At 41.0% G+C, this 20,412-nt stretch overlaps 1 protein-coding gene across 1 annotated transcript in view; it reads left to right on the top strand.

Moving 5' to 3' along the window:
* Window positions 1-20,141, top strand: part of VEPH1 (ventricular zone expressed PH domain containing 1) — a 300,978-nt gene extending 280,837 nt beyond the window's left edge. The window contains exons 9-11 of the mRNA XM_075200875.1: window positions 10,200-10,339; window positions 17,076-17,211; window positions 20,032-20,141. Of these exons, the coding sequence (XP_075056976.1) occupies window positions 10,200-10,339; window positions 17,076-17,211; window positions 20,032-20,141 (386 nt within the window). The remainder of the gene's footprint in view (window positions 1-10,199; window positions 10,340-17,075; window positions 17,212-20,031) is intronic.
* The last annotated feature ends 271 nt before the right edge of the window (window positions 20,142-20,412 follow it).

Below are 20,412 nucleotides of genomic sequence, written 5' to 3'. Positions count from 1 at the left end.
AGGAGACTCAAAAGGATCAGGATACGCCTAAATACTTTCTCATCCAATTGTTATATGATAGGTGTAAATTATAGTATAACCTTCTTTTGTTGAAACACAAAGTACATCTCTGGTCTGTTTAAGATCAGAGTTTTCAGCATAGAAAAAGAGTGGAAGCTTATTATTTTGTAAAGAAACAATGATCCAATTTTATTCGTTAAGTGTCTTTTGCTGAAGGAATTTTTTTATGACTTTATTAACCTATATAACACCAATGAGGTTATGCCGCTAGCCCTGTTTTCCCTGTGTATCAGGTTGTGTCTTGGTTCTGTTTTCAGTATATGTTTTAGAAAGAGGTTATGTCGTACCAAACTGTTATTTCTTTGGGCCTTATCACATTATATCCCGGATGTGTGGTGTGACCCTATTGGTTGGCCTCTTCTCCATTGGCTTTTAAACAACAGCTTTACTTAAGTGTATAATGCTAATACGTAAATTAGTTCAATGAAATCACACATATACCAGTTTTTCTTGTAACAAAAATATTTTAATTTATATACTAAAACTATTAACAAATGTTAAGTAAGAAACAGGAAAAAAAAAATCAATAAAAGGTATTTAACATTTTTTTGAGATATTTTATTTTTTTTTTACATTTTTTTGCTTTTTCTTTATGCTTTTTATATTTTTTTTCTTGTTTTTTTAATTCACCAAGAAGCCTCTGTCTGTGCCTTGGAGGACCCATCGACTCCTCATCAGCTGCAAAAAATGAAAGACAAAAATTTAGTAAATGCACTCTTAATACATTTCAATGTGGTGAAATGCTAGCTGTCGGTTCTTGTACCTTTGCATTTTGTAAGCTCGGTATAGTGCATAAATGAATGTTACCCAAACACTGGCCCCATTCATTAAATTATGATAAATGTAGGAGTACATAACATATACTGAAAACAGAACCAAGACACAACATGATACAAAGACAGGTGACAGGGTAAACCAAATCAGATTATCTCTGACAGATAGTGAAAGGGATGGTAGAAATCAGCAAGAAGAAGGCCTAAGCTTAAGAAAACAGGGAAAACAGGCCTATCGAAAAAGGCCAAGAGGGTGAAGGTACTGTAGAAGGAGCACACAACAAAAGAGGGCCATGCGTATGAGAGCTTACAACTTAAAGGGAAGGGGGAGACACAAGTAATACAAAGTATTATATTAGTATTGTATTGTTTTGTTGTATACATTAACTTTCTGCAAAATTTAGCCAAGGAGAATCTCACCCTCTAGGGTGCATTTTTAAAGCCTGCCAGCTGAGTTGGCCTGCGCACAAGACAAGAATTGGTGGAAGGACATTTTTTTCCATTGTGGGAACTTAGGATGCCTTGTACTGTGAATGGCCAGTGAAAACTGTTTGTCATGTTCTACCCAAAAAATCCAAACATCATATATTGAAAAAAAAAAAACACAACTAAAGTAAACGAAAATTACCATGTAATGTACTTACTTTCCTCAACCAGCACTTGTGGTTGCTGATAGGTGGATTCTGGTTGGCTCTGGAATAGCAGAGGTGATGCTGCCAGGTCAGCGGACTGCGGCGAATCCTCCACCACCGCTGACTGCACCTGTTGCTGTTGGCTACCACCTGGCGCCTCCGGTGTGACCACCCGTTGATGTTGGCGGTGGTGTTTGGAGCTGCGTTGGCGTCCTGTTGGAGACCATGATGTGTTATCTTATGTGTATTTTTGTAATGTATGCACCATACATAGCGAATACATAGATACATGCAGCGAATGGTAGCTTTGAATGCTAAAATGGTACTCATGTCAATAACATTAAATTTGTAAAAAAAATGTACACAATTTTTTAACATATATATAATAGGACATAATCAGAATAATCGCAAATAAGACTAACATTAGAATGAGAATGGTCAGAAATAAGGCCTTTTCTGTCCATATTTCCTGTGAGAAGAAAAAATTACATTGCCATATTATTTAGTGTTTGAGCACGACTTACTAGCAATAATTTCAGCCCTCAAATCTGCAAGAAGGTCGGGCTGCCGTCTCCGCAGATCACTCCATCGGCGTTGCAACTGCACGATGGAGCGGCGGGTACCAACCTGCATACGCAGACGCCTGCGCACGGCTCTGTATGCCTGCAGTTTGTCATCATTTCCCTGCGGGCTGAAAACAACGGTCCATTGTTGCTGTCAGCACCCGCAGTTCGGTACGTGAGAATACTGCAGACCTCATTTTGTCTCAGAAATGACAGTTTAATATCCTGCTTACCGATTGGTTCTCAGTGGACGTCGGTGCGTCTGCACGTCCATCGCGGAACCTGTACTAAGATGGCTGACTGACCTGTCAATCACTGCTTCAACGTGCCTAGCGTTCGGGCGCGTACGCACCACTATAAAATCGCATACAGCATGCGATAGTTCGCCCTGACAATTTCTGCATTGCTTTTCTAAGTTGTTGCTGTCAGGAAACGGTTAATATTGGCAGATATTGAGGTAAGTAACATGGGCCTAGGTCTGCTACCTGACATAGATAGCGTGGTAGGAAATGAAATAATTGCACTTTCTTTTTTCCTTTTTTAGATTGTACTCACTTTAAAAAAAAAACATCAAAAACAGGAGAACCTTGCTCCATTTTGGGGTAAGTAACATGGGCCTAGGTCTGCTACCTGACATAGATAGCGTTGTAGGAAATGAAATAATTGCACTTTCTTTTCTACAGGAGAACCTGAACATGTCTGAACAAGACTCCAATGAGCCATCCGGCTCATCATCTGCTGCTGCTGCTAAAAAAACACGCCAGCCTTATTTCACAAAAAATGAAATCGACATTTTGGTTGAATTGGCTGTTGATAGGCTCCACTCCACTCCGCGTCCACTCTCTGCACCATCAAAAGCAAGAATATGGGAAGAAATTACAAATGAGGTCAATGCCGTGGCTCCAATCAGACGCAAGGTTAATGAGGTCCAGAAAAGGTAAGTATTGAAGCGTACAAAAATTGGTTAAATGTGTCCAGATTTTGTGGATAATATTATCCTGCTAATGTGTCTATTTTGCACACAGGTGGCAAGACTTTAAACGCCGCCTAAAAGATAAAATTTCTGAACACAGAAGACATGCAAGATTGACAGCTGGTGGACCTCCAGCAACGCTGGAATTGACTCCATTGGAGACCAGGGCATTGGCCTCTTTGGATGCGGAGATGGTTCAAGGTGTGGGCTGCATTGACACCGGATGTAGCCCACCCGTCAGCGAGCCTATCACAGCTACAGGTATATACACACACATATATATAAATATATAAATTCACACTAATTACCTAAGGACGGTATTATTTGTTTAATTTTTTCCCCTTGTAGGGCCCAATACAGCGGAAGACATTTCAGAGGATGAGCTGGTGGAGGAGCCACGTGATGTGGAAGAGCATCAGATGAGTGAGGAGCCAGAAGTCAGTGAACGGGAATCACTGCACGCATGCTATCACCCGTATGGAGCACACTTTACACAGTAGCCTCACCCGTATAGAGAACACTATGGACTTAAACCTTTCATCTATCAACACTACCCTTACCCTTCTCACTGACCTTATTGCAGTGTATATCACCAATCCCCAATCACGCATATCACAGGAATCTTCTCCTACTTCTTTCTCTCCATCTCTTAGTCCCATGTATCAATCATACTACACTTCACCCGATTATCATTCCACAAGTAGGCCTTATCGCGCGCACCCGTCTTCACATATTGAACAACTCCACTCTCAAGGTTCTATTGGTTCTAGTCTAAGACCCCAAATGCATCGCCATCATTTTCAAACCAACCCATATGTTGACATTGAACCATATTCACATTCTAATCAGCAATACAACTATTATTTACCACCATCTGCCCCTTCTGCCCCCTCTGCCATCTCTGCCCCATCTGCCCCCTCTACCATCTCTGCCCCCTCTACCATATCTGCCCCATCTACCATCTCTGCCCCATCTGCCATATCTGCCCCATCTGCCATATCTGCCCCATCTGCCATATCTGCCCCATCTGCCCCATCTGCCCCATTTACCATCTCTGCTCCATCTGCCATATCTGCCCCATCTGCCATATCTGCCCCATCTACCATCTCTGCCCCATCTGCCATATCTGCCCCATCTACCATCTCTGCCCCATCTGCCCCATCTAACATATCTGCCATATCTGCCCCATCTGCCATCTCTGCCCCATCTGCCCCATCTGCCATATCTGCCCCATCTGCCCCATCTACCATCTCTGCTCCATCTACCATCTCTGCCCCATCTGCCATATCTGCCCCATCTACCATCACTGCCCCATCTGCCCCATCTGCCATCTCTGCCCCATCTGCCATCTCTGCCCCATCTGCCACCCGTGCACCCCGTGCCCCCCGTGCACCCTGTGCCACACAATCATCGGCTGCTGCACAGTCACTCACTGATGCTCCACTGGCCTCTGCTTCCTCCCCACTGTTGCCTTCTATATCACGGGTTACCAGGAGCCAGACTCATCCTCGATGCAATGCAACCATTATACCAGCAAAGAGGGCCCGTAATAAAAAATAATTGTTTGTTTGATGTGTTTTTGTTGTGTAAATAAATTGTATAATTATAAACTTATTAGCTATGTATGTTGTATTTTTAAAAAACATTACAAATACACTTACAAGAGAAGTAGGTGTCCAGGACATATTGCTTGAAAGACACAGCATCAACTGATTCTGGAGGGCTGGGGTCAGCATCTAACACCTCCTGGACAGCAACCTCAGCCTCCTCCACCCAAGGAACCCCACTCCTAATGGCGATGTTATGGAACACCATGCACAGAGCTATGATATCACACACAGTGGATGGAGCATACATTAGAGCACCACCAGACCGATCTAGGCACCGGAATCTGGCCTTTAAAAGACCAAATGCCCGCTCCACAACCGATCTAGTGGCTGTATGTGCGGAGTGGTATGCCATCTCCTGCTCCGTACGTGGGTTTAATAGAGGAGTGAGGAGCCAAGGGCGAAAATGGTATGCGTTATCTCCTACAAGGGGTGACAAGAATGAAAAAGTTTAAAAATATGAGCGAGTGTCATAATTGTAGTCACAAATAACTATATCTATGCCAACAAGACAGGCAACATGGATGACAAATAATGGCAAAAGAAGCAATCAGACACATAACATATTCAATGTATTTGTAACCAAGGTTTAAGTTTTTGAACAACTTTTCATATGGGCAGCTATCCATGTTGGATTTTAAGGTAAACATCACAATTAAATGTACTTTTGAATGATATTGCAATGTGCCTTTGTAATATATCTACTTAGCTACCAAACTTAAGACATTACTATTTCCACTTTAAACTACTACATACATGACATGTTTGTTAAATAATAAAAATACCTAATAGCCACGCATCACCATTCGGCCTTGCACCACCTTGCCTCAGTTGCAATCTTTCCCACATCCCTGATTGCCGGAAGGCAAAGGAGTCATGTGTACTCCCTGGCCACATAGCTACCAGGTTACGAATCTGGAGAGAGGTGTCACATATAAGCTATATGTGGACATTTATAGAATGGAAATGCTTGCGATTTAAAAAATTAGCAGCATTCCCACCGGAGGGGACCAAGGCTACATGAGTCCCATTGACTGCCCCTATGACATGCGGGAAACCGGCTATGTGGGAAAACTGCCGTTTTATCGCCACCAGGGACTCCTCATTGAGTGGCAGATGTATGAATTGCCTTAGACGCGACACAAACGCCCCCAGAACAACCTTTAGCACACGACTGAAGGACTTCTGGGACATCCCTGAAGCGACTCCCACAGTGGTCTGAAATGACCCTGTCGCGCAAAAGTGCAATACCGCCAACAGTTTAGTCAATGGCGGTATTGCTGTTGGGCTGTTGCGCTTGGGCTCCAGGTCAATCTGCACTATGCGCAGGGTGTCCAGGATGACACGAGGCGGGAGCCGATAACGCCGCACCACCTCAGCATCAGACATGCCAAAGAGGCTGACACGTGGCCTGAACACACGCTCCCTGGGTCGGCGACGATGGGTTACTTGCTGATTTTGGGGGCGGCGATGCTGGTTGCTCTCCTGTGTTGCCACATGTGCCTCGGCCATTTCTAAGAAACGCTATATTTGAAAAGAGAAGGATGTGAAAAAAATACAATTAACTCATAGTTTGGAAAATGTCACTCCTATTTGCACAGGAAACATTGACAATTTACTTACACCAACAAGTGGGTTGGCCAAACTCATAATGTGGCTAAAAAAAAAGAAAACAAAAATTGTCAGAGGGTGAATAAGAAATTATGGCATCTGCTTCTATGCTATGTCAGGTTGCAGACCTAGACCCATGTTACTTACCTCAAAATGGAGCAGGATTATCCTGGTCACTTGCAAACAATTGTCAATGGGAAACTAAAAAAGATAAAAAAAAGTAAACAAAATATAAAAATAATCTACAAAGTACTACACAGCCCAATACAAGCAAACTATTATCTGTAACTATTATCTGAAACAAAGTATAACACCCAAAATAACAAAAAAGTCCAAGACAATTCAAACAATAATATGTTAAAACAAATCAACCAAAGAAACCATAGTAATAACTTAAAATATATCATGCAAACATACCAGTAAATGAATCAGCAGTGAACAGGGCACATAATCTACGCCGAGCTTTATAGCAGTGGTTAATTAGCACAGAGTATGCAGGTGAGGGTCTGCATGCGTCCTGATCACATGGGCATTCCTTCGGATAAGTTGTGTGTGCTCGTGGTTTAGAACTGAGAGATAAACTAGACCCTCGGCAGGCGCACTGCGTACGCCACCACAAACGCGATCACCTGCGTTCGCACCACTATGACTTGGACGTAGTTAGACGGGAACGCCCCTATGAGAAATTGACTATGTCACCACGCCCCTCAACCTCCCTGTTCCCTCCCAGAACTCGTAGCTCATCGCAAATGGGTTTTGCGATCGCGGACGTACAGTTTTTGCATTCGCGAAAGTAAACAGACCCGGCAACCGAGCATGCGCACTAAACTTTGGCGTTCGCTACACGCTGAAAAGGGACATACGTCTCTTGATGACTCAGGCCCAATATGCGCAGTGTTGAACCTTCTTTTTGAAGACCTCTGCAATTCGCGCTGGCATGCTGTCAATCAACTTTTGGGCCACTGACTGACTGATGGCCGCCCATTCTTGCCTAATCAATGCCTGGAGTTTGTCAGAATTTGTGGGTTTTTGTTTGTCCACTCACCTGTTGAGGATTGACCACAAGTTCTCACTGGGATTAAGGTCCTGGCCATAAACCCAAAATTTAGATGTTTTGATCCCCGAGCCACTAAGTTATCACTTTTGCCTAATGTCAAAGTGCTCCATCATGCTGGAAAAGGCATTGTTCATCACCAAACTGTTGTTGGATGGTTGGTAGAAGTTGCTCTTGAAAGATATTTTAGTACCATTCTTCATTCATGGCTGTGTTCTTAGGAAAAATTGTGAGTAAGCCCACTCCCTTGGCTGAGATGCAATCCCACACATCAATGGTCTCAGGATGCTTTACTGTTGGCATGACACAGAACTGATAGTAGCGCTCACCTTTCCTTCTCCGGATAAGCGTTTTTCCAGATGCCCCAAACAATCTGAAAGGGGATTCATCAGTGAAAATGACTTTACCCCAGTCCTCAGTAGGCCATTCCCTGTACTTTTTGCAGAATATAAGTCTGTCCCTGATGTTTTTCCTGGAGAGAAGTGGCTTCTTACCTTCTTGACACCAGCCAATACTCCAAAAGTCTTCGCCTTACTGTGCGTTTTTTATTTTGAAAAAAAACATAAAAAGTGTTAAAATCAAGTTTTTTGGTTTATTTTCACTCCTACGCTATTATTAACCTCAATAACATTCAATAACAATCATTTCCACTAATTCCCAGTCTATTCTGAACACCTCACACCTCACAATATTGTTTTTAGTCCAAAACGTTTCACCGAGGTAGCTTTCTGGACTGCATAGTGCAGTGGTCCCGGTACACAATTTGGTATCGGGGCCACAATACCTCCGCCTTCAAATGGTCTGAATTCCACTGCACAGCTGCCTGCTCCTACATCCTCTGCAGCATATACAGGGTGTAGTTCGAGCGTGTCAATACCTCTTGTTTTTGACAATGACAGGTCATTTTCATTAATTTATGATTTGGCAGCAACAGTCAACGTTGTTTAATATGTGATACGCCTCTATCTGGACTGCTTAGTGGAGTGAACTTTGTAATATTGCAGTACCACTGGACTTATACTGCTGAATCAGTGAACTTTGTAATATTGCAGTACCACTGGACTTATACTGCTGAATCAGTGAACTTTGTAATATAGCAGTACCACTGGACTTATACTGCTGAAACAGTGAACTTTGTAATATTGCAGTACCACTGGAATTATACTGCTAAATCAGTGAACTTTGTAATATAGCAGTACCAATGGACTTATACTGTAGAATCAGTGAACTTTGTAATATTGCAGTACTACTGGACTTATATTGCTGAATCAGTGAACTTTGTAATATAGCAGTACCACTGGACTTATACTGCTGAATCAGTGAACTTTGTAATATTGCAGTACCACTGGACTTATACTGCTGAATCAGTGAACTTTGTAATATAGCAGTACCAATGGACTTATACTGCAGAATCAGTGAACTTTGTAATATTGCAGTACCAATGGACTTGCAGGATTGTTTTTGGATATTTTTTTTTAATTTCTTTTTTTTATAATTATTTTTTTTTTATTTTTTTTTTATAACTTTTTTTTACATTGTTTATAACTTGGGAATAATGGGGAAATAACAATGCCCTTAGAAGGACAGAGCACAGGACACAGCACCACTGGACTGAACAGGACACAGCACTGGACCCAGCAGCACCACTGAACTCAGAATTGACAGAGCACAGGACACAGCACCACTGGACTGAGTAGAACACAGCACAGCACAGCACAGCACGAGATATAGCAGGACAGAGGACCACCTAACACAACCTCCCTCTACCCTGATCAATGCCCGTGTGAAGATGGCGGCGGCTAGCGGGGAATTTATAGAATACGAGTATCGCGAGATCCGACAGCGAGATTGTGACTCAGAGCCTCGGTTTCAGTTTTGCAATTGGCGGGAATACCCGGATCTGTCTCGGATCCGGCTCGGATCGGCAACGTTCGGGTGGGCTCGGATTTCAGATATCCGAGCCCGCTCATCTCTAATCTGTACATGTGATAGCTTCTTTTGATCAGCAGCAAATCTTCCAAAAGAGGAGGGAGGGTGTGTTTACTGCCATAGAGGATAACATTCGATTTGTTGTAAGTGATTCTTGTTTTTGACAGGGATCAAACTGTATAGTGAAGAAGGGTATGCAATTCTATTATTTTGGTCACACAAAGTTCTAGTCAGTTATAGTGTTCTGAAAAGACAGTAGTGCAGTGTTAACAACTACTCCTTGCGAAGGTAGAAAATCATGGCACCCATCACAAATTAGAAGCAAAATACATTTGTTCAAAGACATTTGCTGCAATCGTACGGTGTGTGGTAACTCTTAAAAGAGTTTATTTATGAGCTTATCTTTTATGAATGTGGACCAGTGGTGGTCAGTACTAGTCAAAAGTCAGACATAGTACTTTTCTGTGAACACTACAGCCAGCATTGATATAACCATTAAAGGTTGTGGCTCACAGGTGATTTTGTGTGCTTTGTATACAACTGGCAGTGCATAATATTGACACTATAGTTTTTCAAGATGTATTCTGCTTCAGTGTATCAGTGTCAATGAGCCAATTAGTTTCTCAATTCAGCCATCCTTGAATGCGAATGTGCAATTTATAAACAATAGATGGGTTCATCAAAGACTTTCTAACTTTTTCCTCATAAACATCCGCAATGGGAAGTTAGAAATTAAGTATATTTGTTTGGTTATACTGACACCACAAACTATTATACAGATAGTGAACAGACTGTGAATGCAACGCATACAAGTTTTACACAGTGCTTTGCTGTAGGCATTCAGTGACAAGTCAAACTATGTTCATGGCGACTATGATAAATAGTAAATGCATTGCAGGTGAAAGAGTATGAACATTATGCATGGAAGATCAATAATGATTATAATATTGTATTCAACTCTACAGCTAACCTTAATATTGTGCATGTTTATTCCTAGATACACTTAAAAGCTGTGTAGCAAAGTTGTTCTTCAGCTGTCCAATGAAGGGTCATTACTGCCTATACAGTAAATCCAGTTTTATCCTCGTCAGCCGGCAACCACAGATATGGATCCATATCATGTTTCTCTTTCAACAGGTGTGTGCCTTTTACAATTGTAAACACAGAAAGAAGAGATATGTATATTTTTACTAGATAATATGTATTCAATTATAACATAAAAGGGAAGTCAGAACACAAATGTTAACAATGCATTCCTAAGTAATAATTAGATTATTACTGTCCTGAACTATAAAAGAGAAAACATCTAACCTAGTCACTTGTGAGCTAGAAATGTCAAACTACTTTCATTGAGTGTGTTCTAGACTCTCACATGTATCTCCCTTCCCTTTTTACCACCATTTGGAAATTACTACATTTAGTTGTTTACTTTGTTGAAACAAAGTTGTAGCTTTCTGAAAAAACAGATAACTATATGTTTAATGTTAAATGTTGCTTTACAACAGCAACTGTAAACAGATATATCATTTTATTGTCAAATGGAGACTATCATGCACTTTTTTCAACTACTATAGTATAACATGTAGCATCTTAAGTAGCATCCAAGTGTCTTGGGATTGGGCTTCCTGTTATATTTCAATGTGGTCACACCCAGGCCAATCCCGCTGCATGACCCAAGAGTTGAATGACAGGGACATAGTTCAATTTGGCCTCACATGAAGGTTGTCTGCTCAGGCGGGAATTGCTAAATTGTTTCTTATGTTGTTCAATTGTTCTCCTTCTGGCTTTTTTTTGCAGCCTGTTTGTATAGTCAAAAGATTGCTACACACACTGACCAATATCAGTCATCTTACTACCACATTTTCTGCCATGCCTGATAATCATCTTATCTATTTCTGGCATTTTGTTTGTTTTAGGGCTACCCACTAAATAGCTGGGTCTATCTTCAGTGCTGCTATTAGATCAGTTAGTCATAATGAGTGCATATGGCACTTATGTATCGGTGTAGCTGTGTACTAGGCATGATTTGCCCAGGCAAGCAGTTGTTTAGCGGATTGTACCACAAGTATTTAGGAGAGGAAATTATTTATAGCCCTGATTATCCCTTCACATAACTTAGTCATATTTAGTCAAAAAGTCTTTATTGTCTTATTTCAGATTTTACTTTTAAGAATGAGAAATAATTTATTCATATAACAATAACACACACTTAAGCTGGGTACACACAAATGCAATTATCATGCAGGTCACACGATAAACGATTGTTTGATCAGATATTGCTCCCACAATCATGGTTTATTGTACCAAGCACATTGTATCATTTGATTTTGTTTTCTAAACTTCCTAAAAATCCCATTCAAAGGGGTCACAATGTTGAGCATGTGTCATAGAGTGTATGCACTCACGACCAGCAGCATAGGCAGATGCCTACAGGTTGTATATATTCACAATCATTTCAGTAGAGAGATGAGAAATGCAGATCTCAGATCTGAAGTTAACTCGTGTAGGTGTGTACACATAAATATGATGATCATCAGGACTCCAGTAATTGGTAAAATTGTTACAGAAACTGCATCTGAAGTAAGATTGCATTAGTGTGTACCCAGCTTTACATTTGCATTTACATTATACATGATTTTCAGATGTCCCTGTTTGAGGAGGGTACTTCATCCATTGCCATTATGCAGCTGAGCCCCAAACGTAATTGATTAGGTTAGCTGCATGTAGGCAGAGGAGCTGCTGGAGAACAGTGTGTTGGAATAAAATCAAGTCACATAGATGACTAGTTTCTGATTTGAAGTGAGAGCATTCATCCAACCAGGAGACACTTGTCATTTCCAGCAGTACATGGACTCTTGGCACTTACACCATACCATCTCTAGCCACTCTTATGCAGCTACTCCTTTCAGCAGCTGAGTTTGGTGCTCAGCAGCAGGACGAAAACACTTCACAATGCTGAAATTTACCCCCCCGCCCCCCAGTGTGCGATAGTCTAAGCCCTAGACTCTAAGGTATTGGTGGTTTGTGTATCCACACACAAACATGGAAAACTCTTTTAATTCTTTTGGTTAGAAAATACTGTATTAGGCATACAATTATTAAGAAAACACTAGCTTTCATTTGTTTAGTACTTTCTACAAAATGACAGCTAGAATCTGATTGGTTGCTATAGGCAACATCCCCACTTTTTCAAACCCGCAGCTTAGTAAATCTAGCCCTAAATGTTACAAAATTACACATAGTCGTACAGATGGACTAATATTACAGATATCAATACATTTAATTTAAGTAAGTAGTAATTATTGTAATTTGTCATTTCTCACATTGTACTCCTAATAAGCTGTTCCACAATGATTAGTTCATTAAAACCTAATTAAAATGTCTAAGTTCTCTCAAGATTATCTCTTTATATAAATATGTAATATTCATTATGCCACAGATTTGAACATTGCAGCATTTTGTTACCACATACTGCACTGTAAAATAAATGATTATGTCAGATAAAAACATACATTTATGGGATTACAATGACATTCTAATGCAATCTTTACTGTCTGTACATTTGCACTTCTTTGTGTTGTGGAGTTACAATATTATGTTTAGATAAGTTGTGTGTTTTTTATAGTGTGCACCACACTAATGCAAATGTTTATGGTAGTTCATGTAATGAATGATAGGGGCATTATTTTGGTTACGGCTTTTGGTAGCAGATAGATTGGCATGGCCCTACATTGCATCAGTTTGTTTTACTGTATCAATCAGTAGAAGAATAACTAGTACGCAGGATGGTCTGTTTTTACAAAGTAATTAAAGGGGTCAGGCAGAGTTTTAAGCTATCCCTAGAGACAATATGCAAACAAGTCACTCAGAAAAAGACACTGCTGAGAAATAGCATCTAGGCTTTCATGTAAGTGGCACGTGTCTGATTGTTCCACTTCCAAACTCCCAGAATTCCTCCAACTCAGTGGCGTTAGAACAGCAACCTTCCATGTCCTTATTCAAAACATCCCGATCACATACTAGGGATCCAGGCATGGTAGATAGGACTTGCTCTAATGAAGTAATGGAGTGGCTAATCCTTCTACTCCCTGCCAATACCTATATCTTTTACATGGATATGAAATGAAATATATTTGTTATGAATTGTAGCAAAAATGTATGTGGTGAATTCAAAGATTCATAAGTTTTATTCTGGTTGCACAAAATCAAAGTAATATCATTTCACAATTTTTTATGACATTTTACATTAACAGAAAAATCATGTTTCACCATTCATTACCTCATTTCCTCTGCAACTTCTTAGAAAGTGCAGTAGTAAGGTTTAGCATGACAATGCATTAACATCATTAAAGAATTAAATCCTTATTAAAGTGCCTCAGACAAACATGAAAATAGTGTTTTGGATATATAGCATCCTGCATTGTGACATATGTTGGTATATTACAATATATATATATATATATATATATATATATATATATATATATATATATATATATATATATATATATATACAGTACTGTGCAAAAGTTTTAGGCAGGTGTGGGAAAAATGCTGCAAAGTAAGAATGCTTTCAAAAAATAGAAGTGTTAATATTTTTTATCAATTAACAAAATAAATGAACAGAGGAGAAATCTAAATCAAATCAATATTTGGTGTGACCACCCTTTGCCTTCAAAAACATGTCAATGCATCAATTCTCCTAGTTAACTTGCACACAGTTTTTGAAGGCTCTCGACACAGAGATTTTTCTCATCTTGGTGAACTAACCACAGATCTTCTGTAGATGTAGGCTTGCTCAAATTCTTCTGTATTTTCTTGTAATCCCAGACAGACTCTATGATATTGAGATCGGGGCTTTGTGGGGGCCATATTATCACTTCCTGAACTCCTTGTTCTTCTTAGTTACATTGGCTGTATGTTTGGGGTCCTTGTCCTGCTGCAGATTAAATTTGAAGCCAATCAGACGCCTCCCTGATGGTATTGCATGATGGATGAGTACCTGCCTGTATTTCTCAGCATTGAGGACACCAGGGGAGGGCTGGCAGACTTTAGTCCAGGGGGCAAGCACACAGCACTGCCCATAAGTAGCGGCCCATCCCTTAAAGTGTGGATTTTGGTACAATATATATTTATCTATATACAAAGAGGCTATTTTAGTGTTGCTTAATCAATATATATATTTTTATGCCCAGAGCTGAATTAAGGCTCTGGGGGGCCTGGGGCACTTTAGACAGGGTAACCCCCTATGATGTAGCATGGTTATCATTTTAGACAAATACACAGGCAATACTGTGTGCACTACTGTTAGGTGCACACAGTTCTGCCTTCCATGAGCAGTACACAGTGAAGCGGGACATACCTCCAACTGTCCTAAGCAAAACAGTCACCCAAATTTGGGACTGTCCCACCAGATTCAGGACAGTTGGCAGACTTTCCTGCTCTCTCCTACCTGTTCTTGTCACTGTCACCACTTGTAGCTGCTGGTTACTTTAGCTCTGGATCCTTGGAGGCCCTATTTGGTAAAAAAAAAAATGGATACATGAAATTTAGAAAACTTCAACAATCCCTGGTATTAAATCAATATATCACCCACGTTTTATAATTAGGCCCCCCTTTATGTCCACATGCTTTAGACACACATCCCCACCTCTGCCTAGCACCTTTAGTCACACATGTGCCCCCTCTGCCCAGCACCTTTAGCCACACATGTCTGCCCCAGTATCATTAGCCACACATTGCCCCCCTCTGCCCCCAGCACCTTTAGCCACACATGCCCCCCCCTCTGCCCCAGCATCTTTAGCCACACATGCCCCCCCTATGCCCCCAGCACCTTTAGCCACACATGCCCCCCCTCTGCCCCAGCACCTTTAGCCACACATGTGCCCCCCTCTGCCCAGCACCTTTAGCCACACATGTCTGCCCCAGCATCATTAGCCACACATGCCCCCTCTGCCCTCAGCACCTTTAGCCACACATGCCCCCCCCCCTATGCCCCCAGCACCTTTAGCCCACACATGCCCCGCCTATGCCCCCAGCACCTTTAGCCACACATGACCCCCTCTTCCCACAGCACCCTTAGCCACACATGACCCCCTCTTCCCACAGCACCCTTAGCCACACATGTCTCCCTCTGCCCCCAGCACCTTTAGCCACACATGCCCCCCTCTGCCCCTGCACCTTTAGCCACACATGTCCCCCTCTTCCCCCAGCATCCTTAGCCACACATGTCTCCCATTGCCCCCAGCACAATTAGCCACACATGCCCCGCCTCATCCCCCAGCACCTTTAGCCACACATGCCCTGCCTCATCCCCCAGCACCTTTAGCTACACGTGTCCCCCTATGCCCTGCAGCTTCAATCGCACATGCCCCCCTTCACACATGCTAGCTCCCCCATCACAGTACCCCTTCCTCTTACCTTTTTTCTACACGAGTGACTCCATTAACAGGAAGAAATGATGAGACTCCTGACTACCATAGAGTTCCATCAGCCCGCCTACACGGTGCATCATGTGACCACTGCAGTCACATGACATAGTGATCTGAAGCTGCTACCGAGATGCGATGGAGACAGCCTTTGCGGTCTGTGCAGGGGCTGTCACATCGCATAGTACTCACTGTGGGGACAGTTAGTACAGTATTCTGTGTATGAATGATGCGGCTGCAGTGAGTACTACGCGATGTGACAGCCCCTGCACAGACCGCAAAAGGCTGTCTCCATCGCATTACCACTGGACCACCAGGCGACCCAAAATATTATTCTACTGTCCGGCCTGGGGGGCATATGCCCCCCTGCCCCCCAGTCCAGCCCGCCCCTGGAGGACAGCATTAATCCTGACCAAACCAGCAAACTCCATTTGCTGAATTGCAGTAATTGCAGCCCAAACTTGCAAGGAACCTCCACCATGCTTCACTGTTGCCTGCAGACACTCATTATGGTACCGCTGGTGTAAAGTTCTGTGATCCCACAATTGCGACAATCTTGGCCCACATATTTATGACCCTTAGTGAACAACCATACATAATTTTTTCAGCCAGCACTCCTTGATAAAGGGACATTAATTGTTAAGAAATGTCGTATTAATCACAGAATCTTACAGAACTTGTGACAGTGTACTGGTTCTTCACTTTACTACAGTGTTCAGTGCAAAACTAGGCATACTAGCACAAAAGTAGGTGATGGCGTCACAAAAGAGCATCGAGCTGCGATTCTGCACTTTTGCAGTTCATAAATAACTTTTAGAGAGATTTCAAAAGAATAACAGTTCAATGGCTATAGTAGCATGGAAAGGGGTATATAGGTAGATGTTAGAATAATTTTCAAAGTAGCATCCATTAGACATCGCAGTACTCTGGTTTTACTGACAACAAAAACCGTAAAAGCATGTTTTCAAAATAATTATCTTGAATGCTCTCTTACTAGATTGTAAAATGTGTAAACATAGTAAAACATACTTAATAGCGGGTAAGTAAGCCAATATATTGTTGGTTAGCTTTATAGTCTTAAGCAAGTTTATATTAAAAACACAAACATATATACAAACACACATACAAACACACATAGATGAATAGTATGTTTTTTTGCTTACATACCCATATGCTTTAAATATATTCTTTTAATTTATCATGTTTAAGAAAATTCAAGAAGGTCACATAGGTGACTTGTATTTTTCATTTAAAAATGATGGGACCTCTATGCTGCAGTCATAGGATTGTATAAAGGATAAATAAATTGCTTTTTGGTTTAAGATGGTGAAATGATGATTTCACACCAGTGTTCCTGGACATAAAAGTTTTATTTCTGAAATGTATCTAAGTGATATGTCTAATAACACATCATTCATTGTTTTTCTCTCTATGTCTTACGCCAGAGTTTGTTTTGTGAGCCATTGTCTGCACAGACTACTTCAATGCAAGTCCTTAAAACACTCTGGGAGAAAACACAACTGAAGGGAACACATAGCTTTGAAGCTTCCATCATACAGTCCATGTTTCCCTCACAAAAAGGTGATTTTTGTATCATAAATGATTCTGGTAGATGCTGGTAAAAAGCTTGATTTGCAAAAGTGTGACATATAATATTAAGAATTATGCATATTAGTAATAAATTGCCACTTGTGCACAATTTATTAGCAGTAAATAGTTACAATTAAGTTACCAGAATGGTCCTTGCAAAAAAAACATTTCCACTATTCACAAAACTCAGTACAGATGTAGACAACATCGTATTTCAGGGGTTTTACATATAGTCTATGGTTCATTGTAGGGCCTATACATTACATTATGGACAAGTATTTACTTACAAGTCCCTTATTACAATGATCTTACTATCCATTGGTCTGTATATAGCACAGTTAGAACTAGAGATGCTCACTGACCCCCGTGTTCTGGTTTTGGTTTTGGATCTGGATTACCGTCATGTTTTGGTTTTGCCAAACCGCCCTTGCGTGTTTTGGTTTTGGTTTTGTTTGTCAATTTTGTTTAAAAATCAATGTTTTTGGGTATAATATAATAACCTAATTTTGTGCTCCACCTGTTTCTTGGATAAGTTAGGTAATTTTAAAGCTAATAAATTAGGAAGAAAACAGTTTAATTCCTGGTAGGCCGTCCTTAATTCTGCACACAAACCTGGTTGTCTTCCTCTTCATCTTAGCCCATTGGCAATGCAGCCATCGTCTTTGGGTGTATATTACACCCTACACTTATAGTTAAATATATAAAGAAATGGACAAAGGCAGTTTGGTTTCAGTCTCTATAGCCCCCCCCCCTCCCCCTACACTTGTAGTTTAATAGAAAAAAAGCAGCCTGCATAGACTGAACAATATAAAAAATAAATGGACCAAGGTAGTTTGGTGGCTGTCTATGCCCCCACCCCCTGCCCTCCACTTATAGTTGAATAGAAAAAAAAGCAGCCTGCATAGACTGTAGAATGATAATATAAAAATAAATGTACCAAGGTAGTTTGGTGACTGTCTATGACTCCCCCGCCCGCCACTTGTAGTTGAATAGAAAAAAAGCAGCCTGTATAGACTGTAGAATTAGAAAGAAAAAAATAAATGACCAAGGTAGTTTGGTGGCTGTCTATGACACTCCCCGCCCTCCACTTGTAGTTGAATAGAAAAAAAGCAGCCTGCATAGACTGTAGAATTATAATATAAAAATAAATGGACCAAGGTAGTTTGGTGGCTGTCTATGACTCCCCCCGCCCTCCACTTGTAGTTGAATAGAAAAGAAGCAGCCTGGATAGACTGTAGAATCAGAATATAAAAATAAATGGACAAAGACAGTTTGGTATCTGTCTGCATCAGACCTCCTCTCCACTAGGAGTAGAATAGAAAACTATTCAGCCGTTATAGAGTCTAGAATATAAATAGAAATTGAGAAAGGCAATTTGGTATCTGTCTGCATCATAATCATCAACATCATCATTAGTGCCCTCGTCGCCTACACAAATCTCCTCCTCATCCTCTTCTAATTCCAAAGTGGCATCCTCAATTGGTGTATCACCGGCTACACTCGGGCTGTTAAGGCACACATCAGCAGAACTGTTGAAAGGACCCTTCTTTATGGGTACACTGTCACTAACAGAATGCTCACGATTAGACATACCACTGGTGGATGGACTCTCCACAGGGATGGTGTCATTTCTGATTCAAAGCATACATTATCCTCTAATGCCTTACTGTTTTCTTGCAGCTCGGCTTTCACGCGTAACAGTAGTTTTGCACCACTTTTAGACTCCAAATTACTTGGTCTTGCTTGGTCACGAATGACCATACAAGAAGAAGGCTCAGTAACATTTTTTGATCTGCCACTAATAGAGAAAGGCGAAGGCCTCATTCTTTCTTTGCCACTGCGTGTGTAGAATGGCATGTTGGCAATTTTTTTTTTATCGGCACTTAACTTTTCCTCAGTTACACTTCTTTTTCACTTCAACACGGTAAAAAAAATTTTGGTGTGTGTTTTTTTCCCTGATTTAAAAAGACTATGTACTTTTACATCACCTTTCCCAGATGACGTACTGGGAACATTACCATCAGGACTGGTGACAGAACCGGGTTGCTGATTCTGCTCATATGTGGACTGTTTTGAATCCATTTTAATGAGGCCAAAGCACTTGTAGTGCCAAAATTGTATTAGATAGATACTGCTGAGAAATATGACTTTTGACAGCCAGAAAAATTACAGTAAAACACTGGGGAATATGGGACACCCCAAAAGCACGTGTAGTGCTAAAAATTGTTTTTTATACTGCTGACAAATATGACTTTTGACAGCCAGAAAAATTAATGCAAAAGAATGGGGAACACCCCAAAAGCATTTGGAGTGCCAGAAATTGAACAAAAACCCTCCTCTATCCTCCTCTTACTGCTGTAACAACTGATATTAAGATTAGAATGGTATTGAATAGAAACAATAATGTGTCCAATTACTGCTCTGTCCCTGCGCTGATATAGCCAGTGTGACCTAACCCTGCTTTCTCCCTCTGTCAAATGACGATGGATTACTGTGGAGACGGGTATTAATGCTTTTCAAATCTTGCGAGAACCGAGCTCAGAAATACGAATACATCACAATGACGTTTTGCCTCGATTTAGATTCCGAACAGGCGGGAGAGTACAGAGCGTGCTCAGCTCGGTACTCGGATAGGCTGAATTCGGATGAATTCGGATTTCGGGGAACCGAGCCCGTCCATCTCTATTTAGAACACACCCCAGCTAATAGTTTAATCAAAGTCTGATCATCCTAGAGATGAAGACAGCCATATATCCATGGATGACCTGGCTACGTAGACGTGAATGATCCATGCTCTCTCTGTGACATCAGAATCACTGAAAAAGCAGAAAGGAAAATGTCCATATGTGAACCTCATAATGATCCCATTATACAGCGTAGAGAACCACCTGTTGTCCACACCGGCTGTGGGGCTTTCATAGTTGAGTGATCTAATGTGGTTCTGTTATATATTTTACAACCCATCACATGTGGCTAAATGTATTCCTCCATGAAACTGTTGCTAAAACATGAGCTATGCCATTTTGTACACATCTGCAATAACCTTATATGCACATACATGTAATACTATTGCAAAATATGCTTTATAAGATGAAGAAAGTACCACAGCAATTTTACATCACTATTACTAAATGTATAACACAGGTCATATATCCAGATCAGCAAATATTAGCAGCCAGAATAAGCACACAA

This window comes from Mixophyes fleayi, chromosome 3 (assembly GCF_038048845.1).
Source record: "Mixophyes fleayi isolate aMixFle1 chromosome 3, aMixFle1.hap1, whole genome shotgun sequence".
In the NCBI taxonomy this organism is placed as follows: domain Eukaryota; kingdom Metazoa; phylum Chordata; class Amphibia; order Anura; family Limnodynastidae; genus Mixophyes; species Mixophyes fleayi.
This window is presented reverse-complemented; position numbering and strand designations above follow the sequence as displayed.